Below are 27,343 nucleotides of genomic sequence, written 5' to 3' on the forward strand. Positions count from 1 at the left end.
CCCCGCTGGATGCTGCCCGCAGGCCCCACCCATCGGTTCCCCCGGTCTCCTCTCGAGCCCCGTTTGTAACACACGCTCAGCTTGCTTCGCTGTGCCCCAGACTCCAGCCGGCCTTTCTTTTTATCCTGCGTTTTCCTCAAACCCCCTCCACGTAGTCCTTTCCTCAAGTCTAGATCGCTACCCTCACTTACCGGAATCCTCCCTTGAACCCCTTTTGCAGTGCCCCAAAGCTGTCCCCTCTTACACCTGTTCTAGAAACCCAGGCTCCCCACCCCCAGTGCCATCCTGGATTGTAATATCCCACTCAGGGCCTTCGTTCTTACGTTTTCCCCCTGGGTCATCTGTTTTAACTTTTCTGAAGCAAATATACTCAATTCAAATATAGGAACAAAGGCCTAAGTCCTTTCTGTGCTTATTTCTTGGGTGACTAATCTTAGATTATATCATTTAATAGATAATGTTTTGCAAAAGCGCATGTAAGCAAAGGGCAGTGCTGCTCAGCTGCTATTAATTCTCTTTCCTGATGACTAGAGAAGCATCCTCATCTAGTTGTTATCCCCCACGTTCCAAGTCCCTTCACATGTCTCACTACCTTCTTTTCAAGGTTGCAGTAAAAATTAACACAATGTGTATAAAGTACCTGGCACAGTGCTTGACACAGGAAGCCAGCTCTGTGGAGACTGCCACCTCTGACTTACAGTCAGCATTCACTCTTGTCCTTCAGCCATTTTGGTCACCCAATCCTGACATACCTTTGAGTTTGGCCAGTGCTTTGCTCTGTCACCTCTTTGCACTTTTTAAGTCCCTATCCACCCTAGCAAGTCCCTGAACTTTTACCCACCTAGAATGTTCTTCTTTAGCCCCTTGTTCTCAACTGATTCATTTTAGTTGGTGAGATATGACCCAGAAGTCCTCTCATCTCCTATAGAAGTCCACATGTCATCATCTAATTGGGAGATTCTCAGGCGATTTCTGAGGGTCCCCCCTCTCCCCATCTGAAAGAGATCTCTACCCTTAGTCTCCTGGGCAAGAAGACCACTATAATACTCTTGCTCCCTGCTGAGTCACTTGATTCAAATAACCCCCGTACCAACAAGGGTCCACTGTATGGTTTGTGGAATTGGTTTTGTAGTGGCGTTGGTTATGCCTTTCCAGTTACTAAAAAATCTTCATTGAGCATTCAGTCATAGTACCTGGGAATCTTGGAGGTGGGGAGTGAATGAATTGTCATGTAGGAGGAAGTGAGAGTAAGTGGGATGTGGCTTTTCCAGGGTGACTTCTGATGCCATTGGATCTCTGATTTTTTTTTTCCCCTCTCCCTACCCTCCTCCTGAGGAAACAATGCCCCTTTGATAATAATTTGCTTGCTGCCTGCCTGGCAAGTACTCAGCTGGGATTTCTCAGCCAACAAGACAGTACAAACACTTGTACCAAGCACCACTTTCTCGAACCCTGGCCTCACTGAGGTGATAACAACTGTCCTGCTCAAGGGATTCCCCTTCTTCCCCCTTCCTTACTCCTTCCCCCACCTCCTCTTGGTGTTATACAGGGATATCATGTCCATTTATAAGGAGCCTCCTCCAGGAATGTTCGTTGTACCTGATACTGTTGACATGACTAAGGTATGTAACTTGATGGGGGGTCGGGGGTTATTGGGAAATGGAGGGCCATAAAGTTGGTAGAGCCTAAAAGAGATGATTCAACTCACCTCTCGGATTACTTAGATGAAGAAATTCAAATAAATAAATAAGTAGAAATCAAGACCCCGGGAGAGGAAGTGTCTTGCCTGAAGTCTCATAGTGAGGTGGAACAGAGCTTTGAAGAGGTGTCTGTTACTAGGATGCCTGAAGGTACTAACTGGCTTGGAAAATCCTAGTTCATGCCTGTTGTCCAAGCTTAACTGTTTATAGGACACTCACTCTCAAAAGTGCTTCAGTTTGGATGACAAATTGTATGGTCACCCTGTCCAGTATACTGCCCAGTTCTTCCCCATCCCACCACTCTTGCCTGTAACTCTGGTACTGTAAATCAGATGCAGGGAAGGTTGGCTATAGGGCCGGCTTCACTGAAGTGCTTGTGGTTCAATGGCCTTGTTCAGGCTTCTTGCCTCAGTGGTTACTTTTAAATCCCCCTTCCACCCCCAAAGACCATCCCTCTCTTGTCCCCCACACAGAGAAAGCGTAGTGCCTAATGTCAAGTTCCTCTGCTGTAGGTATCTAGCCTTCTCTGTCCTTGAGTGCTCCGCCCTCAGAAGTGAATTGACTCCAAACTGATACTGTGAGGAAATGAGATTTCTCAAATCTAGTGTTCAAGTGAAAATTCACAGTTTCAAATACGGCAAAAATTCACATTTTTGTATTGTTGGTATCTCTTTTTTTGTTTTGAGTAAGCTTCCCTTCAAATTGATTTTTTTAAATGTAGTTGGAAATGTTTTTTCTGGACATCTTGTCTTCAGTCACTTACCCGTGTTAATACACTACTCCATGGGGCCCCCAAACTGATGCCATGTTGAAACTAGTTGAGTTTGCCATTCCAAATGAATGAGTGCTGGAATATGATCTGGATCCTTGCAGGGCTGGGACTGTAGACATTGGCATTGGATTGCCATGTCCTTTTTCCTCTTGCTGTTCAAATTCTGAGCAGGCTGAAGTGCTTAGGAGTCTTTGTAGAAGAACCATAACTGAGTTTAGCTCAGGTTTTCCTCTCTTCAGGAGGGAAAATCTTGTTCAATAATTAGAGTTTATGAAGGAAGAGAATTTAATGTTCGGTTTGGAGGGCTGCTGGTCTTTATTTTTTTTTTTTAAACCAACAATGTTGGGGAAAGTTCTGGGTTGGTCTAATGACTGAATAGACCCCGAGTCTTCCCCATTTTCAGTCAGGATGTGCTGCCTAAGCCACAGCCTTCACAGGAGGTTAGATCTTCTGCAGAGGAAGCAAGCGGATGCCCTGGGCACCTGTCACACCCCTTGGCTCTGCTCTGGCACTGATGCTGTGGCCTCTAGTCTCTGTCCTCTTTTTCTTTTTGTTTCATCTCCCCCTTGTGCCACATAAAGGTAGGGTGGAGTTGTATTATATGCATGTTTGGCCTAGGAAAATCCACACATACATACTCAGTAAGCATCTGTATTGATTTCTTAAAGTTAGAAATGCTAGGATTAAACCAGGCATGGTGGCTCACACCTGTAATCCCAGCACTTTGGGAGGTAGAAGTGAGAGGATTGCCTGAGCCCATGAATTCAAGACCAGCCTGGGCTACTTGGTAAGACCTCATCTCTACAATAAATCAAAAAATTAGCTGGATATGGTGCCACACACCTGTAGTTCCAGTTACTGAAGTGGAAGGATTGCCTGAGCCCAGCAGATTGAGGCTGTGGTGACCGTGAGCGTGCCGTTGCACTCCAGCCTGGGCAACAGAGTAAGACTCCGACTCCAAAAAAAGAAAGAAAGAAATGCTAGGATTATATTTTACAGACGCACATTATTCTATTTTCCACATTAGTGTTTATCAATTTGTTATGCATAACAGCCATCAGGGAGGTCCACACAGCAACCATGCTGTAAGGGAGTTTTAAGGGATGTCAAGGGTGATTTTGACTAGATTCAGTTTTCACCTAGGGCTCCAACTTTAGGAGTAACCCCTGAGTAAGATGTCACTCCACTATAATGGGATTTTTTCAAAATTCCAAACCTGTGTGTCAGTATGAGGACAGGGTGTTCATTCTGCATGGTGAGGGTACAGAACATGTATACCAGACTCTGGGCCCTGCTTCTGGCGTGGGTAGCAGGTGGCAGCCAGGAGGGGTGGGGCGGGGCATCACCTCACAATTTTGAGATGGGGTTTTATTTTGCAGATTCATGCATTGATCACAGGCCCATTTGACACTCCTTATGAAGGGGGTTTCTTCCTGTTCGTGTTTCGGTGTCCGCCCGACTATCCCATCCACCCACCTCGGGTCAAACTGATGACAACGGGCAATAACACAGTGAGGTTTAACCCCAACTTCTACCGCAATGGGAAAGTCTGCTTGAGTATTCTAGGGTAAGAGGAGACTTCTAAGTAGCTAAGTTGGTTGTTAGCAAATATTACTGTAGGCCAGCCTGTATCAACCAGGGTTCCACATCAGAACACAGAAAATGATTGAGTAACTCTTCCCAATTCTCCCCGAGGATGATACAGGACTAGTATCATTCTAGATGCAAAGGAAAGTTAATTTGTTGCATAATAGTGGATGCCTTGTGAACTGATTCTCAAAGCGTGATCCCTGAGCAGCGGCAGCATCTGGGAACCTGTAGCCGTGCAGATTTGGGGGCCCCACCCTAGACCTCCTATATCAGAAACTCTGGGGTTGGGGCCAGCAATCTTTTCTTTAGGCCCTCCAGGTGATGGTGGTGCACACTCCAGCTTAAGAACCATGCCTTTGGGGGCCTGAGGGCCCACTCCTCCAAACAGGTTGAAAAAGGCTGCAGACTGCCATTCAAGACTGTGTGCAACTTATTTCTGAGTCTCTCACTGAGTGACTTTGGAGGTGGTGGTGGTGGTGAGGATTATGATACTTTAACAGTTGAATGACAGATGTCTGAGATTGGAAATCAGGTCAAATGTGAAACAAAAGGTTGTGGAGTTCCCATTCATTCCCTTTTAGTTGCCTTTGGGGGTTAAAACTCAGCATGGAAATATCTTCTAGCATGTTTTGGATTGGTCCTTTTATTGTGGTCTGAATTTCCCTGGGGCAGAGAACAAGTGCAGGTCGAAGTTGAGAAAGTTGCCCAAACTGGTGATCCTGTTTCCTTCCTGTCTGACACAATACCAGGTTTGTGTGCGGGAAGGGCGGCTGAAATGAGCAGGAGACGTGATTCCTTTTCTAGAACTTTTCTCAGATCCAGAGGTAGGTTTTGCTATGATTGGGGCAGTGAGGAAGTCCTTTAACAGAGGTTGTCCTTAAAGTTGTCCTTCATCTCATTAGGGTGTTTCATTGTCTGTGCTGGCAGGATAGAAACCACAGTGGTCAGGAGAGCTCATCATTGCTTCTGGAGGAAATTTGTTCATGAAAGGGTTTTTAGTAGGTTCTCCTTCATTCAGTCAGTGTAAAACTCTTCTGAGCAAACACCCGCTCACAGGAATGGGGAAGTGAGATGTGGATAAAAGTAGTAGAAGTGTGTTGGGTAAAAAGGAGAACTTGCCGTGAAGAGTCACAGAGCAGAAAATTCTCATGTGTGCTCAGTTGACTGTACTGGCTTGATCAGCCTCATTCCTTCCCTCACTACCTAGAAGACAACATTGGGCTGTCTCACTGAAAAAGAAGCTTCATGGGAATTGGCCCTGTCCTGATGCCTTAGAGAGCAGTGGGTCCAGAGGTCTGGGGAGCAGAGCTGAGAGGAGCATGGGCTGAGAAGCACCAGGAGCAGCCCTGATGAAGTCACTGATTGATACACATCAGTTGGGCTTTCCTCAAGTACAGCAGGGAGAGGGAAGTGGCCAATTAACTTGAACAAGCCAGGCCTGGCTCAGGTTGTGTTCAGCTTCCAGCTCCGGTGCCATCTCTTCAATTAATTGAGCTAAAAATAAATGTCATTAACATCCAAGCTGCCGCCTCCCCCTAATATTTGATCAGGTTTATGAAAGAGAGGAGCAACTTCGGTGTTTCTCATCGTGTTCAAGATGTTGTGCATGTATTATTTTCAGACGCTTCACTGTTTGGAAGCACCCCATGTCTCTTCCTGTCCTCTGGCAGAGTTGTGAGGTCTTCAAAGAATTTGTTGCTCCTTGGGGGCTTGATACAGAACTAGATCCCTGGTGTCCGTCACCCTCCATGTGGCCTCTAGCCTGATGGCTCCAGTCACCTGTGTGCCTCGATGCTCAACCTCTCTTTCCCCTCACAGACTCCATCACCATCCATAAATGAGCTTCTTGGGATCCACAGAGGTTAACATTTAGACAACCTTTGGAGCTGTTTGCTTACCTTTTTTCCTTTGTTTTGATTATTATAACTTTCCCTGGCTACAGTTTCTTTTTCAGCCCAAAGAAAATCCTTTCAGAGTTATATTGCTTGCTCTGCCCTCTTCTCCTTTGTACCTCCTGATGAGAGGATTAGGCAGTTGACCGATTTCTGGGGAATGAGGGTGAGACAGGGACTAGGAAATTCCAGAGTATTAATAGTGAAACAGAAACTTATGGTGAGTTACGTATAGTGGTGCTGCTAGGCCCAGGGGACTTGTTCCCTGGTCCTTCTCCACCTCACGCTCCTCCCTTCCCTCTGATGTGTTTGCAGCACGTGGACAGGACCTGCCTGGAGCCCAGCCCAGAGCATCTCCTCCGTGCTCATCTCTATCCAGTCCCTGATGACCGAGAACCCTTATCACAATGAGCCTGGCTTTGAACAGGTAAGGACAGGTGGGCCCAGCTCCAGGGTGCAGAGTAGTAAGTATTTTAAGAGATCTTACTAGTCAGGCATGATGGCTCCCAGCACTTTGGGAGGTGAAGGCGAGAGGATTGCCTGAGCCCAGGGGTTTGAGACCAGTCTGGGCAACTAGGTGAGACCTCATCTCTACAATAAACCAAAAAATTACCTGGGCATGGTGACTCATGCTTATAGTTCCAGCTATTTGGAAGGTTGAGGAGGAGCAATCACCTGAGCCCAGCAGGTCGAGTTTGTGGTGGCCATGAGCTCCAGCCTGATTGACAAAATGAGATTCTAACTCAAAAAACAAAACTTATTCCTTGACCCATCCTTTCCAAACAAATAGTATATCTCATTTCAGGAGGAGGAAGGTAGTGGAAATGGATCTCATTGGTTAAACGAGGAGCTGATTTTTAGGTCTTTTCCCCTTTTTTTGGTAGCGGGCAACACTTCATTCTGTAAAATAGAATACAAGTTCCCAGATCTTATTTGGAAATTTAAGAGATGTGACTTAATTCTCTAAAACATTCTTGGTTCACAGCACCCTTAGTGTCTCATAGTTTTTTCCCAATTAACTGGGCACGGTGACTCACACCTGTAATCTCAGCACTTTGGGAGGCGGAGGCAAGAAGATTGCCTGAGCACAGGGGTTTGAGACCAGCCTGGGCAACATGGGAAGACCTTATATCTACAAAAAAAAAAAAAGTAAAATAAATTAGCTGGGAGTGGTAGCATGTACCTGTACGTCCAGCCACTTGGAAGGCCTAGGCAGAAAGATTGCCTAAGCCTAGTGGGTCGAGGCTCTGGTGGCTATGAGCATGCCGCCACACTCCAGCCTGGGCAACATAGTGAGACTCCAACTCAAAAAAAAAGAAGAAACTTCCATTTATTTATTAAACAACGGTAATTACTTAATATAATGTGTATACCTATTGAGCACTGCACAGCTTTTTAAATCTTGGAATCAGATAGGCCTCTACTACCCCTATTTCCTGTCCTCCACTGTTTTCATGTGCTGCTTGTTTTTTCTTACAACAATGGCTGAAAATCTAACTTCACAAAGATAGTATGCCATTGAACAGAATATGGTACAGTTTAATGTGAAAACTGAACTATGAATCTCAAGCTAGTAGTGTGCATGGTGTTTGATGGGTGTTGGATATTGTTGTTTTCTTTAGAATTTTAGAATATCAGCCGAGTGCAGGGGCTAATAACTGTAATCCCAGCACTTTGGGAGGCTGAGGCAAGAGGATGCCTGAGCCTACGCGTTGGAGACCAGCCTGGGTAACATGGCAAAACCTTGTCTCTACAATACATTTAAAAATTTAGCCGGGTGTAGTGGCATGTGCCTGTAGTTCCAGCGACTTGTAAGGCTGAAGCAGAAGCAGGCTGATCCCAGCAAGTCAAGGCTGTGGTGGCTGTGATTGTGCCACTGCACTCTAGCCTGGGCAACAGAGTGAGACTCTGAATCAAAAAATAAATAAAAAGTTTAAAGCCGGGCTTGGTGACTCAACCTGTAATCCCGTGCCTTGGGAGGCTGAGGTGAGTGGATTGCCTAAGCCCACGGGTTCGAGACCCGCCTGAGCAACTTGGCGAGACCTCATCTCTACAATAAATAAAAAAAAAAAAAGTTAGCCAGGTGTGGTAGTGCGTGCCTGTAGTTCCAGCTACTTGGAAGGCGGAGGCGGAAGGATCGCCGCAGCCCAGCAGGTCAAGGCTGGGTGACAGAGTGAGACTCCAACTCAAAAAAAAAAGTTTAAAATATCCCACTGTCCCCTATGATTTTGCTCCGGTGCAGTTTGGGGACCAGGCAGTGAGCTGGAGGTATATATTCTTTCCTGGTCATCAGATGTTTCTTTCAGGGGCCAGGACTCGTCACTTTTTTTGGGGTTGATGGAGAGAGAAAAACGAAGAGAAAAACAAAGTAGAGGAGGAGGTCATACTCCCTTTCAGCCACACTCACACGTTCATGTTCACTTTCTAGACCAAAGGTGGAGGTTTTTTGTTTTTTGGTGTGTTTTTTTGTTTTAAGTTTGGGCCATTGCTTTGTTAAATTATGATGCATCCACATGGCTCCTTGAGCTATGGTCACCATGTTTGCTTAGCTTTGGCCTCCTCCCCTCCCTTGGGAAAGTGAATCAGTCTCTCTCTCTTTTACTTTTTAAATAAACTTTGCTTGAAAACTTTAAAAATAGATGAATTTTAAGTTCTACTTTTATTTTTAAATTTTTATTTCAGTGGACTTCTGATATGTTTATAATAGTTGGTTTGATGATGGTGGAACCTTACAGACATGACATGTGACATGTAAAGGAGTCAACCAGGAAGCATCCTTTAGGTGCTGTTGTCTAAGGTTTTCTATATAAGACTCCTAAAGTCATTCATCCATTTTTTCCCTCAATTTTTCTTTGTTTTTTCCATTTTTATTTAAGATTCAGTGGGTACACGTGCATATTTGTTGCATGGACATTCTGTGTAGTGGTGGGGGTTGGATCTCAGGTGGCCCATTCTGCAGATAGTGAACATTGTACCCAATACATAATTTCTGAACCCTAGCCTCCTCCTTCCCCTTCCCCTCCCCCCTCTCCCTTTTTTTTAAGAGACAGAGTATAGGCTGGCCTTGAACTCCTGGGCTCAAGTGATCCTTCTCAGCCTCCCAAGTTGCTGGAAGTATATGTGTGCACCACCATGCCCGGCATCCCCACCATCATTCTCATGTTTAGTTATTTCCCATTTGATTTTTACTGGATAGGCCTTTTACTTTAGATTCAGGACAATTTGATGCACCTAGTTTACTGGCTATAGGTCAAACGGCCTGTAGCAGGGGATAGGTGTTGATACATTTGGAGGGAGGGGAAATGGTCTCCGAAATAAAGGTGTAGTTGTTTTTTGTGGGTCTGCCATACAGTGGGAAAGGCATGCTCTTTTTTTTTTTTTTTGAGTTGAAGTCTCACTCTTGTCACCCAGGCTGGAGTGCATTGGCATGCTCACAGCCACTGCAGCCTCAATCTGCTGGACTTAGGTGGTCCTTCTGCCTTAGCCTTCCAAGTAACTGGAACTGCAGATGCACGCCACCATGCCCAGCTAGTTTTTGTGATTTATTTTAGACACAAGGTCTCACCAGGTTGTGCAGGCTGGTCTCGAACCCCAGGCTCTGGCAGTCCTCTTGCCGCAACCTCCCAAAGTGCTGGGATTACAGGCTGAGCCACTGCGCCCAGCCAAAAGACATGCTCTTAGTTTATGTGTGGAGAAAGCACATGCCTCATAGTAATCCTGAAGTCTCTTCCCGTTGCTTTCTCTTCTCCTAAATTTTATATTTGGGTACTCTGGCATCTGTCACATTACAGGAGAGACATCCAGGAGACAGCAAAAACTACAATGAATGTATCCGGCACGAGACCATCAGAGTCGCAGTCTGTGACATGATGGAAGGAAAGTGTCCCTGCCCTGAACCCCTACGGTATGTGTCAAGAGAGCTTGCTTGGTATTCATTCCTTTGGGAGACTTGGGTGGTTTGTACCCATGACGGCCTTTGGGGCAGAGTCCAGCGTTGGACACCAGAGGGAGATAGAGAAGAAGGTGGCTGAGAGCTATCCAAGAGGAAGTTCTGAGAACTCTGTCCTTGGAGAGTGCAAGCCACTGGGAAAGGCAGTCCCCGCCCTTAGGGAGCTTCCAATTCGGTGACGGCTTGGATATACTCTGTCCTATAGCCAGATACAGTGTAGAGCACTTCATGATAAATCTGTTTCTTCATGTTCAAGTTTATTTAAGTGTCAAAACTAGATAAACAAAGTCAAAGTTATTTTTTCTTTTTCATTGTCAATATTTAATAAAAACAAGCTGGGCTCGGTGGCTCAGCCTGTAATCCCGCGCTTTGGGAGGCTGAGGTGAGTGGATTGCCTGAGCCCGTGGGTTCGAGACCCGCCTAGGCAACTTGGCGAGACCTCATCTCTACAGTAAATCAAAAAATTAGCCGGCGTGGTAGTGCGTACCTGTAGTTCCAGCTACTGGAAGGCTGAGGCGGAAGGATCGCTGGAGCCCGGCAGGTCGAGGCTGCAGTGACCGGGAGCGGCCACTGCACTCCAGTCTGGGTGACAGAGTGAGACTCCAACTCAAAAATAAATAAATAAATAAATAATAAAAATAAAAACAAACTCATGGTTAATTAAATTCTGGAGAATTTTGAATAAAGTTTGGGATTAGGGATGGCATATGAAAAAGTTGAGGTTGAGCATTGAAATTGGGATTCAAATGGTGAGTGTTCAGTCAGTCTGGTTTTATAAATCCCAAAGTGTAGAGGAAGTCAGCCATGGACAGTCAGCTCTTCCTTTTTCCAATTTCCATATGAAGATTTTTGTGGGAGACCAAGCCAGCCTTGGGAAATCTAGTGGTTTAATTTGGCATTAAGGTTGGGTGCTGTCCTTCTCTGCTCTTTTCCAGAGGAGTGATGGAGAAGTCCTTCCTGGAGTATTATGACTTCTATGAGGTGGCCTGCAAAGATCGCCTGCACCTTCAAGGCCAGACTATGCAGGTAACACAGCCCTTGCAGCTCATCCAGAAGCCCTGTAGCAGACCATGTAAAGTCCACCTCCAAGGGTGATGTTCATACCTCTCACTGAATATCACAGCTGAAAGGAGCCTTGTCTAATGTCATACAGAGTTGTTTCTACATTTCTGGCATAACATAGGCCTGAAAGTAGAATCTAAGTTGCCATTCTACTTTGGAACTTCTTGGCCAGTAGTCTTTTCAAGCCAAGAATATTCAGCCCTTCCAGAAGCTTAGGGATTATGAGAGTCATTTTTGGAATTCTGTCCCTAGCTCTGAGGGATTCTCATAGAAAAGGTGGTTAGAGAACAGTGGATGTGCAGTGTCACGTGTTGAAAGATCCCTATTTCAAGGATAATAACCAGGTGTTCATTCTTTGCCTCTACTGGGAAAATGTAATCTTGCTTCTAGTAAGAATGCAGAACTTAGACTTCTTTTAAGGAAGAGGTTCAGCCAGCACAGTGGCTCACACCTGTAATCCCAGCACCTTAGGAGACTGAGGCAGGCAGATTGCTTGTGGCCAGGAGTTTATTGAGACCAGCCTGGGCAACACAGCAAGACCACTGTCTCTACCAAAAAAAAAATTTTTAATATTTTAATTTCTTAAAAAAAAGAAGAGGTTCTCATTGACCAAATTGTAATAAACTTAAATGTAAATGACCTGGTGGGTAAAGGGTGAGAACTCTGTTCTGGAGGATCGGTTCTTGTGTGTTTGGGTCATTTACTGATGGTCTTGCATATTAGAGATGGGGTGACTAAGATCTCTGAAGCCTCTCTACAGCTCTTGAGCTGTTTCTACCCACCCTCCAACACCAATAGCAGGAGTAGATAGATGACTTTTCCTTTGGAGTTGCTTACAAATAGTGGCTTATCTGTCCTTCCTTCAAGGACTTTCTACCCACCTGCCTCATTTAAGCTCAGAGGGCAAGGCAGGCTCAGGCTAAGTTTTTTCCTGAACCCTTTGGAGTATATGGATGATATGTGTATGCCCTAGTCTGTTTCCCATCAGGAATTTTCTCTGCTGGTGTCCTGCAGCATCACCAGGAAAATCAACTGGTGATGAGGGATGGGCAGGAGGGGCAGTGACTAGGGAGGAGGAGAATGAGGGGAAGCGGAGCCGAGGATGAAAGGAGGAAGATTTGCAGAATTGACAGCTCCAAAGCCGATGTGGAGCTCAGCCTTCTGGGCATGTGGCCCCATGAGTGAGAAGCACCCACTGGCACCCAGCTCACGAGGAGGTTGATGTGTGGGTAGAGGTGTGGAAGGAATTTTTGAGAAAAGCAAACAATGTGAGAGGGAAAATCGTGTACCTTTTTTGAGACTGACAAGGAAAGCGGTCTCTACTTGTTTGAGCCAAGACCTTGCTACTTTGCTACTGAAGTCCCTAGGTAGTATTTTAAACTCTTCTTTTTTTTTTTTTACCGTCCACCCAACCATAGTTGTTTTTGAGCCTTTGAGGACAGTTAAACCTTTCTATGAACTATTTGGAGATCTTTGTTTAGAATGGCAAGGACTAAGATCCAAGGCTAGGTGGCCCTGGAGCAGTGCCCAGAAACCTGGACTGGATGTAGTGACCAGTCCCTGGGGAAGAGTACAGGTGCTTATCTGGAGTTCTAGACCCGCCTTGACCTGAGAAAAGCAAATGACCATTTTTGAGTGTAGGGAAGGAAGGACATTTATCCCTTCTGTGGCTTTTAAGAGGTTAACTAATAACACGCACTTCATGATGACAGTGCTGGTGCTGGGTGTCTCACCCTCACTGTGCCCCCTTCTGTGTCTTGGCTGGTTTTTGAGGAATACAAACACATTTTTACTTCAGCCCAAGCTAGGCCTATTTGGGACAGTGAGCTGCTGTGATCTCCCTGAGCCAAGGTTGTGTCTTCTGCTGTTCAAGGCCACCTGTCTGCTGTGCCCTCCTCTGCCCTGCAGCTCAGAACTGAGCTTGCATTTCCCATGGGCCTGAAGCTGCTCTTCCTAGGGTGAGCCACCTGAACTTGAACCTCCATGCCCATCTCCTTTCCCCACAGGACCCTTTTGGAGAAAAGCGGGGCCATTTTGACTACCAGTCCCTCCTGATGCGCCTGGCACTGATTCGGCAGAAAGTGCTGGAGAGGCTCCACAATGAGAACGCGGAAATGGACTCTGATAGCAGCTCATCCGGGACAGAGACAGACCTGCACGGGAGCCTGAGGGTTTAGACCCTGCTCCCTCTCCCCCCGACTCGAGAGCCCTAGCAGAATCCCTCCCCTACCCCAGGGATGGAGAGGCACTGTGTATCTCCCTGCAGACTTGACATCATCCCGCAAGATGGCAAGAACCAAGCAAGCTCGGATCCCAGGGTGTGGGTGTGGGGGGCGTTCTCGTCTGACCTCCTTGGCACTGGAGCATCTGGGGCTACTACATCCCATGTCAGGGGCCAAGGTACCTTTGCGGGAGCACCTGGGCGAGGGCCTCTGGCAACAGCACAACCAACACACCTCTCCACAGGGCCAGCTCCTTAGGGGTCGGTGGAAGACAGAAACTGCAGTTCCAAGAGGGAGTGTGCCCAGATGATTTGTGGGGATACCGGAAGGGAGCTTGGGGTGGGGGGGCTGTCCGTGACACTTAAACAGTCTGGGTGGTTGTCTGTTTGTCTTCAGCCTTTTGAAGCAGGGCTTCCCAATGCCCTTTCCTCCCTGCCTCCCGTCCCACGTTATTCCCCACAGGCCAGCATAATTTTGTTTTTCCTAATTTATAGTCACTGTTCTAGACAGACCAAAGAGAAGGAACAGTGGTGGAGTCTCGGCTGCTGATGAGTAAGCTTTACCTGGCACCTGAGCACCTTTCTCCCTGCCCCCCTCCCCTTCTAGATGTAAGGAGGTCACTGTGACTGGGACTGAACCAAGGTCTTGGTCAGGCCTGCACAGGCACCGTAAGAAGCTGAAAAGACTGTTCTCTCAATCACTGATTTGAAAAGTTCCCAGCACAGGCAGCTGCTGCATGTATGGGATTAGAGCCACCATATACAAGAGTCTCTTGTAGGTTTCCATAAATACTAATCGCAGTGAGGGTGTTTCTGGCTAGGTGGAGCATGGGGAAGGCTGATGCTAATCCTTACTGTATCTTGGTGGCTGTCCTTGTGCATTTTCACCCCAGCCCGGACTTGCCCTCCTCACTTCACCCCAGGGATTTGTGGGGAGCAAAGGTAGCCAATGGCAGGAGGGGACTTGGGCTGGGACTCTGGGGACTCCTCCCCTTCTCTCCTCCCCCACCCCACCCCCAGCTGCTCTTTGTCACTGGCTCTGACAGGTGTTTGCCTGGCCATGTTGCTTCTCTATCTGTATTTAGCTGCAGTGATCCTTTAGCTGGTTGGCTCAGAAAATGTGCTTTAGATGCCCTGTGATCCTGGGCATCAAGGGACTCCATCCTTCCCTTTTGATGTCTTCTCCCCTACTTCCAGATTTATCCTTATGCTCCCAGTGGGGCCTTGGTGATCCACGTGACACAAGGCCTCAGTCAGTATCCAGCCACGCGCAAGGGAGAGGATAGTGTGTACCTGCCCTGCCCACTGCTGGGAAGGTCTGCCTTGTGGGTCATGGGACTCCCCTGAGGAGGAGGGGGACTGGGCGTAGAGGAGATTGTCCTACCTGGAATGGCAAGAGGCAGAGATGCTGGACAGGGAGGGGCGGGCTTGGGGAACGGAAGTTTATCTTTGATTTCTGAAAGCTGGGTCTCTTCATGTGGAGACTCCAGAAGGGACCTTGCTTCCAGTCTCCCTCCTCCATTCCTGGAGTTAGTCCAGGGCTTAGAAGAATGCCCTTGGTCTGTGGGTCCAGTGTTGTCTGTCATCCATTTAAGTGTTCCCACTTTCAAGTGACAATCCTCTCCTTGGTCCTGCCATGGGGCAGAGCATGTCTGGCTTAGCAGCCTGACTTTTACGCCCTACTCTTGAGTTGAGGAAATATATGCACAGGAGTCAAAGAGATCTCTTTATATCTGACTGTACATAAATGACGTTTTTTTTTTTTTTTCCTTTTTGGTGCAATAAAGTTTGTTTTGGCAGAAGGAGGAAGTGCCTGTGGGTGTGGGAGGGCTTGTGTAAGGAATGGGATCATCTCGTCCACTACAACTCACCTGGGAACTGTCAGGAAGAAGGAAAGTAAGTGCTCAGTGAGTTACCTGGAAGCTGAAGGCTTGGGTTACATTCTGGGAGGGTGGGAGTCTGGGGGAGAGAGGACCACTGGCGACATTTTCTACCAGTTGGAAACGGGGCATATATTTTGAGACTATGGACCCAGAATGCCATCTTGGTCTCAGTAGCTTCCAAAGAAACACCTATCCCAAAGTGTTGGGCAGTGAGCATGCCCTATGAGGACAGGCTGAGGTAGAGGTAGGCCCAGACTATCACCTGCTAAGGGAAGTGTCTCAGGATGGAAAAGTTGTAGCAGTTTCCAGCCCTAAACCAACACTTCCTAGGAATTTAGCAGTTGGTCCATGAAGACAGGGAGCCTTGATTCTGGCCTTCCCTCCTCATTGTTACAGGAGAGTCTTGCTTCCTGGTGCAGAGGCTGTTCTTGGCTGACCATGTGTGTAGAAAGAAATGTCCAGACACACTATGTCCTGCCACTAATGTGCAAAGCGACGATAAGGGCCTGCATGGGCTCTGGCTCTGCTGAAGCTGGCGGCCCCTGTGAAGTTAAGGCTACCTACATAAATTCTTTTAAAATATGAACTTTGGTTATTGTTTGACTCCCCTCAAATTCCATCATTCTCTTTCCTCAAATTTAACCACCGTTTACCACTGACTTGTTTCCTTCACACAGCCAAGTCTAACTGGAGCCTCCACAGAGGAAGCTGGAAGAGACTAAAGAGTGAATATTATTTACTGGTCCATTAGGGCCTGCTAGTTGAGATAAGGAGCATTTTATAAGGAAGATTGAATTTGTAGAGGCTGTAATTTATGTCCCGCAGCTACAAGACTAGACCCTCAGACCAGGAAACAGCCTGCATTCTAGGCCCAGCCCTCCCAGGAACTTTTAGGTGACCTCCACGAGGCGTTTTATACGTGCTTGCTGTTACCTGTATTAACTGGATTATCCTTACTGGATAAATTAGGTTTTCTCCAATAAAGATGCAATGTGAAGACATTTCTAAGAAATAAAATGTTGGGGGAAGAAAGAAGACCTTGGAACTTTTTTCTATTTTTTTTATAAACAAAACTACCCAGGTTTATTTGCCAGTAGGCCCTCCCCGCTCCCTGCCTGGTGCCGTTTGCCCTTCCACTTGGCTAGGGGAGGGCTTCTCTGGCCTCCTCAGCAGTAATCTCCTGGGAGTAGAGGTCAGTGAAGAGAGCTGGCAGCCAGTAGTGGGCCTCCCCCGGGGCCTGCAAATCCAGCCAGGCCAGTCCTTCCTTCAGCAGGTGTTCCTGGAGTTGGAGAAGGAAGGAAGAATGACTTGAGAAAGGGGAGGTCCTGTAGACAAAGTAGGCTAGATAAGCAGTCCCCACGCCTAGTCTGGCTTCAGTGAGGTTTTCAAAGTCCTTCAAACTGAGTGCCTTCATACAGTTACACAACCAAAATGCAAGGATCTCTTTAGCTTTGTCTTTTGAGGTGTGAGAAATGCCACCAAGTCATTTAACTTATGCTGCTGGGGAAGTAGGTAGGCCCGGCACAGTGGGATGTTGAAAGAATGTAGAGCTACAGAAATACTTGCTGTGTGGCCTTGAGCAAATCACTGCCTCCATTTCTCAGAAGCAAAATGGAAGTTACTGTGCTAGCCGCTTCTGAGTTAACTTCCTGAGCAACAGATATGACAGGCCACATTTATATGAGAATGGACTCAGTTCTGTTCCTACAGCTGGAAATGCACTCAAGATGGGTTGGTTCTGTCCAGTAGGTAGCTAACCATGTTGGCCCCATTTTACAGATGAAATTCCATTCAGATAACAACTGCTTGGATAAGGAAACGATATGGAAGCCAGGAATCCCACATCCTCATGCTGCTCTCTTCACACAAATCATGAGTCCCATGAAATCTGTACGTATAAAACCATGTACTACAAGATATGCAGTAGAACACTGTACAATAATAGATACATAACTATCATAATGGTTACTAATTCCCTCCGCTCGGCACTAACTGTCACTTCCAGTACAAACTATGTCAACCCCCTGAGTGGCCACGTCAGGCCCCAGGTGTTCAGGAGAGTGAGTGGGTGTCGGTGGGTCCCGGGAACAGTGGCAGCTTCGTGTGACATGTGTGCAGGGCTTGAGGCCTGTCTCTGTGAGTCCTGCCTCCTCAGGGCCATCTCCAGGGACATGGTGAGCTCCCTTCTAGCATGGCAGCAGTAGCCTTCAAGGCAAGAGGTCAGCCAAGTGAGGCTGAAGCTGCTGCCTCTGGGGAACCTCTTCACCTACCTCCTCCCAGCCAGGGCCCATCTTTTCTGGGCCATTCCAGAGTCACATACCAGCACTTGCCGCGCTCTCTCAGTCTCCCATTTAAGACTGGTTTTGATTTCACTGACAGTCACATAGCCATTTTTCTAAAGAAAAGCAGAATGGGGACTGAGTCAGTTAAGAATGCACTTTCCCTTAGAACCCAGCATCTGCCCGGGAACAACAGACACATAAAAACAGGAGGGAGGGCTGCCCTTGGGCCAAACCCAAAGAGAGCACAGAAAAAGAATGTTTGAAGTTCCCAGCAAAGACAGAGAGCAAACTAGATATGACTCAGAATGACATGGATTGGTGGGTTCAGTATGAAAAAGTGGGGTCCCTGGTATGAAGATACTGAGTTAGACTTCTGAAGAGAACTCTGGAGCATAAAAAAGGAAGATTCAGAATGGTTCACTGATGGGAAGGAACAGTGGTACTCATAAACTTAAAATCTAAAATAAGTATTCAGCTCTTGCCTGGCCTCACCCTACCCATCCCCAGTATAGAAAAGCCCATATTTAGTTTTGTTTTACATTATAAAGAAAACAGAGCATGTTTTCCCTAAACACGTGATGGGGATTTGGGAATGCTGAGGGCTGGGGGATTGCAAACATTTGTAAGAATCTGTTTTGAAGAATCCATAAAGAAGTTTCAGAATTCATAGAAGAGTCTGTTTTTCCAAGGAAATACAGTGAGTTGTCTGCATGACTGTCTACCTGACAAGACTGTAAGCTCCTTGAGGGCAGGAACGATATCGCACCTATCTTTCTATGTCCACAGCCTGGCCCAGTGCTTTGCACCGTAGCTGCTCAATAAATGTCTGCTGAACAAGCACAGGCCTGAGGAGTTCATCCATAAGACAAACTCAGGCAAAGACCTGAGTCATGGGAGGCAGGGCTCAGGACTGCTCCAGACTTCCCTCGCAGACAGGTCCCTGCATGCGCGCGCACGCACACACACACGCACGCTCTCAGCAGGCGCGCCAGTACCTCTGCCAGCTGTAGCACCACAGTGTGATCCATATTGAGCTCAGCTGGAACAGACTGAATGAGGTAAGTGCCGCCCACAGGGATGATGCCGAAGCCAGTGCCAAGTGCCTTTAGTTTCTTGATGGCCCTGATCAGGTCGTCTCTGAGGTGAGGAAGAGCTGCTTTAGGACCCTTGGTAGATCAAACCCAACAGCGGTTTCAGCTCAGCCCTGCGAAGGGCACGCTTGCAGAAGACACAACAGCCTGCACAACACTTAACTATGTCAGCAGAAAGGGCTAAAGGGACCAAGCAGTGCTTGGTTACTCAAGTCAGGCTCTCCACTCAGCAAGTCACTTGCTCCAACCCCCAGAGGTCAAGGATATGCCCACAGGAGCCTATCAGAAATGTGAACAAGTGAACTGAATAGGGAGTGGTGTAAACCGTAGCAAGCTAGAGTGGTTATCTTTGTTAATGGGGACAATTTGGAAATTCAGGTCCAGTACTGCCAAGTTTTCTAATTTCTTAGTTGACAACCAACTCAAGAGAAGGAAAAAACTTGCCTGGTGTGGTGACTCACACATGTAATCCCAGCACTTTGGGAGGCTGAGGTGGGAGGAATGTTTGAGCCCAAGAATTTAAGATCAGTCTGGGCAACATGGCAAGACCTCATCTCTACAAAAATATCAAAAAAATTAGCCGAGCACGGTGGCACATGCCTGTCGTCCCAACTACTTGGGAGGCTGAGGTGGATCACCTGAACCCTGGAGATCGAGGTTGCAGCGGCCGTGATCATGCCACTGAACTCCTGCCTGGGCAACAGAGTGAGACTCCGACTCAAGAGAAAAAAAAGAAGAAAACTCACAAAACAATGAGTAGATCATAAATCCAGCTCACACATGGTTTACAACCTCTGCCAAAGTTCAAACATATATCGCCAAACCAGTGAGGGAAACGGGGACTACCAGGTAGATTAGAACGCTTTCTCCAACCCCCTGGAGGAGCAAATGAAAATCGGTTTCAGGCTGGATGCAGTAGCTCAAGTCTGTAATCCCAGCACTGTGGGAGGCCGAGGCGAGAGGATTACATGAGCTCAAGAGTTTGAGACCAGCCTGGGAAACTTGGTGATACCTTGTCTCTACAATAAATCAAAAAATAAGCCAGGTGTGGTAGTGAACGCCTGTAGATCTAGCTACTTAGAAGGCTGAGTTGGAAAGATCACCTGAGCCCAGTGGGTTAAGGCTGCGGTGGCTGTGAGCATGCCACTGCACTCTAGCCTGGGCAATAGAGTGAGAATCCAACTCAAAAAAAAAAAAGCCAGGCTAGGTGTCTCAAGCCTACAATCCCAGCACTTTGGGAGGCTGAGGTGAGAGGACTGCCTAAGCCCACGGGATTGAAACCAGATGAGGCAAGACCTCATCTCTACAATAAATAAAAAAAATTAGTTGGGTGTGGTGGCATGTGCCTGTAGTTCCAGCTACTTGGGAGGCTGAGGTGGAAGGATCTCCTGAGCCCAGTGGGTCAAGGCTGTAGTGGCCATGAGTGTGCCACTGTACACCAGCCTGGGGGACAGAGTGAGACTCTGACTTAAAAAAAAAAAGTGTATATAACCCCAGTTTTTAGAAAATAATATGAAAAGATGCCTAGAAAAAAATATACCAAAATGTGTTGTAATGGTCATAATCTCCTAGTTGAGAAATAATGGGTTTTTATTTTATGTCTCTGTGTTTTCAGTTTTCTAAAATGAAAATACATTTTTTTCCTGATCATACAGGTTCCTAAGCTAGCCTAGACATAAGAGGGTAAGGGAGAAAAGATTGTCATCTGATGTTGAAAACCCTCTCTAGACTCCCAGGGGCTAGAAGGCAACACCTACTGGCTGACGTCCTGAGCAAACTTGCCCCTTCCTTTTAGCACCTGTTGATGCAGTTCCTCCAGAGTTATCAGACCTGTTGGAAAGGGGAGAGAGAATGCCAAGTATTGGAGAGGGGAGAGAGAGCAAAGAGATCACCTTTATGGGTGCAGCCACATTAGCTGCAGCCACATTAAATAAATGGACAGTCGTTACTTCTCAGTTGCCTACAAGCAGGGAATAGCTTTCTGGTTCCTACAATTCTTTCAATTCTCTTCTTATAAAATAACTTGCCATAATATGATAAATGAGTTCTGAGACCTTGTTAGGACCTTCAATAGAGTAAGACCTATGAAAATCTAAAAACAACGCCAGTGTCATCTGAGAAACTATAGATGTTCTCAACATCAAGGCTGTGTCTATTTATAGCCAATGATTTATAACTGGTTTTACATTTTCTTTAACTTCAAAACAGACCTTTGAATGGGCTTATTAAGATAGCAACCACCCGGGCATAGTGGCTCACACCTGTAATCCCAGCACTTTGGGAGGCGGAGGCGAGAGGATTGCCTGAGCCCAGGGATTCAAGACCAGCCTAGGCAACATGGCGAGACCTCATCTCTACAATAAATTAAAAAAAAAAATTAGCTGGGCTTGGTGGTGTGAACCTGTAGTTCCAGCTACTTGGAAGGCTGAGGTGGAAGGATCACTTGAGCCCAGCAGGTCGAGGCTGCGGTGACCATGAGCGTGCCACTGCACTCCAGCCTGGATGACAGAGTAAGGCTGGAGTGCAATAGCAACATTCACAGCCACCACAACCTTGACCTGCAGGACTCATGTGATCCTTCCACCCCAGTCTTCTAAGTAGCTGGGACTACAGGCATGAGCCACCACACCCAGCTAATTTTTTTATTTATTGTAGAGACAAGGTCTCGCCAAATTTTATTTATTGTAGAGACGAGGTCTCGCCAAATTGACGAGGTCTTGAACCCACGAGCTCAGGCAATCTTCTCGCCTCTGCCTCCCGAAGTGCTGGGATTATAGGCATGAGCCACCATGCTCAGCCTAGATGACCGTTCTTAAAGTCATATTTTAGGGAGCACAGAGACACTGTTGGCATTACCATACCTAGGGGAGACACCGCAGGCCTATACGTACTAATGAGAAAATAACCCAGACACACTGTACATCGGGGAAAAGGCTATATCCTACCTCCTCACTATTTTCTGTAACAGCTAGGGGCTAGACCTTCCTGCCACACAGCTTTGGAGAGCAGAGACAACCGTCCAGGTAATTCTGTTTTCCCCTGGCAATGGAGAACCGCCACTGAGTCAACTGCATGAAACAGCTGTTTCTCAAGCCCTTATAGGCCTGGAGACTGCAGGATGGAAACGAGAATCCTTCAAGGTTTTCTCCCTCTTAGAAGTTCAGAGCCCCATCCACAGGTCCAAGCCAGCCTTACCTCCATTCCGGTGCTTCAGCGCCAGGCACACTTCGATAATCTGGACACCCAGTTCATAATAGAAGTCCCCCACGCCGAGCATCTCAGACCAAAATCCTTTTCCAGCTACAAGAAAAACAAAAAGCTCAGTTATTTATGAATGTACATTCTTTCTTTTAAAGCTGAATTAAAACGAGAATCCTGGCCAGGCATGGTGGCTCATGCCTATAATCCCAGCACTGAGAGGAGGAGGTGAGAGGACTGCCTAAGCCCACGGGTTCGAGACCAGCACAGGCAACTTGGCAAGACCTCATCTCTACAATAAATCAAGAAAAATTAGCTGGGCATGGTGGTGCAGGCCTGTAGTTCCAGCTACTTGGAAGGCTGAGGTGGAAGGATCGCCTGAGCCCAGTAGGTCGAGGCTACAGTGGCCATGAGCGTGCCACTGCCCTCCTACTTGGGCAAGAGTGAAACTCCCACTCAAAAAAAATTAAAAAAGGCTGGGCGCAGTGGTTCACGCCTCTAATCCCACCACTTTGGGAGGCCGAGGTGAGAGAATCGCCTGAGTCCACGGGTTCAAGACCGGCCTGGGCAACTTGGCGAGACCTCATCTTCACAATAAATCAAAAAATTAGCCAGGCATGGTGGTGAGTGCCTGTAGTTCCAGCTACTTGGAAGGCTGAGGAGGAAGGATCGCCGGAGCCCAGGAGGTTGAGGCTGTGGTGGCCAGGAGCGTGCCACTGCCCTCCAGCCTGGGAGACAGAGTGAGACTCCAACTCACAAAAATAAATAAATAAATATATAAAAATTAAAAAAATAAAACATCAATCCTATAGGAAGCTTCCCTGCCTAGCCCAGAATCCTTCTGCTACTCAGCATCCCTTGACACAATCTACCTCCTGGTAACTCTTGCTGAAGAATAGGCTCAGACAGTTCCAAAACGTGGGCAACCAATCTAAAAGTCATTTGTCTTTGAGAGATTGAGACAGGGGACTGCTTGAGGCTAGGATTCAAAGCCAGCCTAGGCAACACAGCAAGACTCTGTCTCTATGAAAAAAAATTAGCTGAGCATGATGGCAAAGCCTATATAATCCTAGCTACTTAGGAGACTGAGGTGGAAAGATCACTTGAGCCCAAGAAGTCAAGGTTACAGTGAACTATGGTTGTACCACTACACTCCAGCATCGGTGACAGAGCAAGACCCCTGTTTCTAAAAACTATTTAAATACATAAAAGTTATTTCTACTTGGTAGTTAATTCTGGCTCAGAATATGAAAAAAATGAATTTTCCTTTCCCAAAGCATTCAGTGAAATATAGTGAAAGATATGGTCAAGACTATGTGAAAGAATATGCAGACTGGCATGCAAGAATCCACCAAACAACACATTCTACTGAGTGAAAAATGCAGGTTATGGAGCAGTAATAGTTATAACATAACCCCCGATGTTAAAAAGATTAAAGAGCGGGGGGGGAGGGGGAGGGGATTAACAGTAGCAAATATCTGTCTGGGGCTGGGAAAACACCTCTTATCAACAGGGTGTCTGAATGAAACGTAATTGTACACCTAACCCTTAACTGTACCCCACAAAACTATAATAAAAATACTGATTAATTATTAAAAAAAAAAAAAAAAAAAGATTAAAGAGCCAGGCAGGGTGCCTCACGCCTATAATCCCAGCACTTTGGGAAACTGAGGTGAGAAGATTGCCTAAATCCACGGTTTGAGACCAGCCTAGGCAACTTGGTGAGACCCCCATCTCTACAATAAATCAAAAAAATTAGCTGGGCATGGTGGTGTGTGCCTACTGTTCCATCTATTTGAAAAGTTGAGGCAAAAGGATCACCTGAGCCCAGCAGGCCGGGGCTGCAGTGATTGTGATCGTGCCACTGCCCTCCAGCCTAGACAATAGAGACTCCAACTCAAAAAAAAAAAAAAAAGATTAAAAATGAGAGGAAGGTGTCTAGAAAAATATGCAGTCATGTGTCACTCAATGACAAAGGTACATTCTGAGAAAGGTGCTGTCAGGTGTTTCTGTAAACGTGTGAACATCAGAGCCCGCTTACAGAGACCTAGGTGATCCAGTCTACTACACACCCAGACCATGCGGTACAGCCTACTGCTCCTAGGCTGCAAGCCTGCACAGCAAGTTACTGAAATGAATACTGTAGGCAATAGAACACAACAGTAAGCATGTATGCATATCTAAACATAGAAATGGTGCAGTAAAAATACATTATAGCCGGGCATGGTTGCTCATGCCTATAATCCCAGCACTTTTAGAGGCCGAGGGGAGAGGATTGCCTGAGCCTAGGGGTTTGAGACCAGCCTACGCAACCTGGCAAGACCTCGTCTCTACAATAAATAAAAAAAAATTAACTGGGTATGGTAGCGCATGCCTATGGTTCCAGCTACTTAGAAGATTGAGGCAGAAAGATTGCTTGAGCCCAGGAGGTTGAGGCTGTGGTAGCCATGAGCATGCCACTGCACTCCAGCCTGAGTGACAGAGTGAGACACTGACTCAAAAAAAAAAATACATTATAATCTTCTGGGACCACTGTTGACAGGAAGGTTGTTATGAGGCACATGACTGTACCATAAACTGCCAACAGCACTTATTTTTGCAATTATGGGACAGGGCCAAGAGAATTCCACTCCTTTATACACCTCCTTGTTGACTGACTGCATGATCACATACTACTTATACTAAAATTAAAAGTTTTAATAAAGGGAGAAAATGTCATAGAACATTCTACCGTAGCTCACCTAAAGGAAGACCATGGACACTGGTTGCTCCGGTCTGCACTCTGCCTCTCTATCTGCCCCCTAAGACTGGGCCCTAGCCCGGCTCAGTGGCTCAGCCTGTAATCCTGCGCTTTGGGAGGCTGAGGTGAATGGACTGCCTGAGCCCACGGGTTCGAGATCCGCCTGGGCAAGTTGGTGAGACCTCATCTCTACAATAAATTTTTAAAAATAGCCAGACGTGGTAGCGCGCGCCTATATTTCCAGCTACTTGGAAGGCTGAGGCGGAAGGATCGCCAGAGCCCAGCGGGTCAAGGCTGCGGTGGCTGGGAGCGGCCACTGCACTCCAGTCTGGGCGACAGAGTGAGACTCCAACTCAAAAAAAAGACTGGGCCCTACCCATCCTGCTAGGCACTCCCTAAAGATGACAGCCTCTGAACCTCCCTGAAGGCCCTCTTAGAGGATGCCCCCAACAGGGGTGATGACAACTAGGTGACTTTCTGCTCCTTAGGAACCCAGTAAGAATGCTGGACTCCTAAAGACAACTCCTTACAGGCCAGAGGATCCACCCCAATGGTTGCACACATGTCCTGGAACTGTACACGGAACTCAGGATTCTTCCGGATCTCCTGCTTGTGCTTGCTGGCAAACTCTTCCAGGTTGGTCTTAAACATGTCCAACTGTTTCGACATCTGTTAGATGGACAAGGGGGAGGTTAAGGGTGATAACCAAATGCCTAAAATAGGTCCCTGGCCCAGTGGCAGGGCAAAGGCTGAAATAACCTCTTCTTTCAGGCCCACCATTATGCTGTTTACTATCTCTCTTTTTTTTATCCTCTCTCTCTTTCACAGTTGTGTTCTCAGCAGAAATTAAATACAGTACCAGGTTTCCTCAATTCTAAAATACACATTTTTTTAATGTGTTCCTATTCTAAAATCTGGAGGTATCTAATAATCAACGTGCACACATAATGTGGTGCATCTTTTCTTTTTCCCAGGAAACTTTTATTAAGTTAAAGGTGTTACTGAACTAAACCAATAATCCATTTTCTCTTAGGAATGAAGGAAAGCAGTGTTCCTGCTGTGGAAAATCTTCGACCATGGACAGGGAGGCTGGATGGGAAAAAATGAAGCCTGGTGTGCATTTGTTTAACCTCTGAGTCATGGACCCCCAAGATCAAATCCAGATAAAGACTCCCTCAGGCGGGCATGTAGGTCTACCAGATTGATGGGAATTTTTCTGACTTTTTATTTGTATTACCCCTTCTCTGTTCCTAATCAACAAAGTCCACCTATTACCCCACCAAGAGAAACCACTCCTGGCCCAACATCTCTCTCATTTGCCACATAAAACTTATAAGAAACCTCCACATTCTCTGAATCACCATTTTCAGTTGATTCATGCATGCCATCTCCCCATGACTGGGCGCTTGTGAAGAACACAGCCTGTATCTACCATGTTTCCTCAGTTAAGGGCATGTTTTTGTCCTTAACTGCCTCCTCCTCTTCTTTACTAATCATAGTAACTGGGTAAACTCAGAGCATGGATGGAAAGGGAATTGTTGCAGAAGAGGACTGTACAGGAGCTGACCCACATCTCTCACGCTCTCCTGGAGTGTGCCTAAATGATATGGTGTAATGAGTACCACAGGTTAGACAATATTTTCATTTTATTATAAGGCATTTAAAGTAAAAGCCCAGGCTGGGTGTGGTGGCTCACACCTATAATCCCAGCACTTTGAGATGCTGAGATAAGAGGATTGCCTGAGCCCACAGACTAACCTGGGAAACTTGGCAAGACTTCATCTCCACAATAAATTTCTAGAAAAAATTACCCAGGCGTGGTGACACATGCCAGCTACTTGGAAGGCTGAGGATAAAGATCACCTGAGCCCAGCAGGTCAAAGCTGCGGTGGCCGTGAGCATGCCACTGCACTCCAGCCTGGGTGACAGAGTGAGAGATTCCAACTCAAAAATAAATAAATAGGCCGGGGGCAGTGGCTCAGCCTGTAATCCCAGCACTTTGAGAGGCCAAGGCGAGAGGATTGCCTGAGCCCAGGGCTCGAGACCAGCCTGGGCAATTTGGTGAGACCTTGTCTCTACAATAAATCACAAAAACCAGCCAGGCATAGTAGCATGTGTCTGCAGTTCCAACTACTTGGAAGGCTGAGGCAGATGGATCACCTAAGCCCAGCAGGTCAAGGCTGTGGTGGCTATAAGCATACCGCTGCACACCAGCCTGGGCAACAAGAGTGAGACTCCAAATAAAAAATAAATAAACAAAGTAAAAGCCAGTCTGGTGCAGTGGCTCACGCCTGTAATCCTAGCACTTTGGGAGGCGGAGGCGAGAGAACTGCCTGAGCCTAGGGGATTGAGACCAGCCTAGGCAACTTGACGAGATATTGTCTCTATGATAAATCAAAAAATTAGCTGGGTATGGAAGAATCACCTGAGCCCAGCAAGTAGAGGCTGCAGTGCCATGAGTGTGCCACTGCACTCAAGCCCAGGCAGCAGAGAGAGACTCCAACTCAAATAAAGCAAAAGCCCTAGGCTGAGTATGGTGGCTCATGCCTGTAATCCCACATTTTCAGAGTCCAAGACAGGAGGACTGCTTGAGTCCAAGAGTTCAAGACCAGCCCGGGCAATTTAGCATCTCTATAAAAAAATCAAAAAATTAGCCAGGTGTTGTGGTGTGCACCTGTAGACTCAGCTACTTGGAAGACTGAGGCAGAAGGATCACTAAGCCCCAGACGCTGAGGCTGCAGTGAGCTATGATTGTGCCACTGCACTCAGGCCTGGATGACAGAGCAAGAACTCAACTCAAAAAAAAAAAAAAAAAAAAAAGAAAGAGAGAGAGAGATAGAGAAAGTAAAAGCCACAGGAGGCCTAAGTCAAAAACTGTTCTACTACGTATAACCTTGGATAAATTTTTTTTTTTTTGAGTTGGCATCTCACTCTGTCACCCAGACTGGAGTGCAGTGGCCACT

At 46.8% G+C, this 27,343-nt stretch overlaps 2 protein-coding genes across 5 annotated transcripts in view; one reads left to right on the top strand and one right to left on the bottom strand.

Moving 5' to 3' along the window:
• Window positions 1–14,951, top strand: part of UBE2Z (ubiquitin conjugating enzyme E2 Z) — a 15,776-nt gene extending 825 nt beyond the window's left edge. The window contains exons 2-7 of the mRNA XM_008062448.2: window positions 1,550–1,622; window positions 3,852–4,039; window positions 6,270–6,381; window positions 9,746–9,858; window positions 10,839–10,929; window positions 12,972–14,951. Of these exons, the coding sequence (XP_008060639.1) occupies window positions 1,557–1,622; window positions 3,852–4,039; window positions 6,270–6,381; window positions 9,746–9,858; window positions 10,839–10,929; window positions 12,972–13,142 (741 nt within the window). The 5' untranslated portion in view covers window positions 1,550–1,556 and the 3' untranslated portion in view covers window positions 13,143–14,951. The remainder of the gene's footprint in view (window positions 1–1,549; window positions 1,623–3,851; window positions 4,040–6,269; window positions 6,382–9,745; window positions 9,859–10,838; window positions 10,930–12,971) is intronic.
• A 1,140-nt stretch (window positions 14,952–16,091) lies between these two features.
• SNF8 (SNF8, ESCRT-II complex subunit) overlaps window positions 16,092–27,343 on the bottom strand; it is a 12,379-nt gene continuing 1,127 nt past the window's right edge. Inside the window, exons 3-8 of one of the 4 annotated variants that reach the window (XM_008062449.1) lie at window positions 24,911–25,049; window positions 21,638–21,742; window positions 20,200–20,272; window positions 18,347–18,488; window positions 17,390–17,464; window positions 16,092–16,348 (exon numbers count right to left, since the gene is read on the bottom strand). In XM_008062449.1, the coding sequence (XP_008060640.1) occupies window positions 16,211–16,348; window positions 17,390–17,464; window positions 18,347–18,488; window positions 20,200–20,272; window positions 21,638–21,742; window positions 24,911–25,049 (672 nt within the window). In that variant the 3' untranslated portion in view covers window positions 16,092–16,210. Of the gene's footprint in view, window positions 16,349–17,339; window positions 17,465–18,346; window positions 18,489–20,199; window positions 20,273–21,637; window positions 21,743–24,910; window positions 25,050–27,343 lie in introns of all 4 variants that reach the window. The other 3 variants (XM_021714689.1, XM_021714690.1, XM_021714691.1) reach the window with 3 other exon arrangements.

The sequence above is a fragment of the Carlito syrichta genome, unplaced genomic scaffold, assembly GCF_000164805.1.
Source record: "Carlito syrichta isolate Samal-C Ts95f unplaced genomic scaffold, Tarsius_syrichta-2.0.1 Scaffold305705, whole genome shotgun sequence".
In the NCBI taxonomy this organism is placed as follows: domain Eukaryota; kingdom Metazoa; phylum Chordata; class Mammalia; order Primates; family Tarsiidae; genus Carlito; species Carlito syrichta.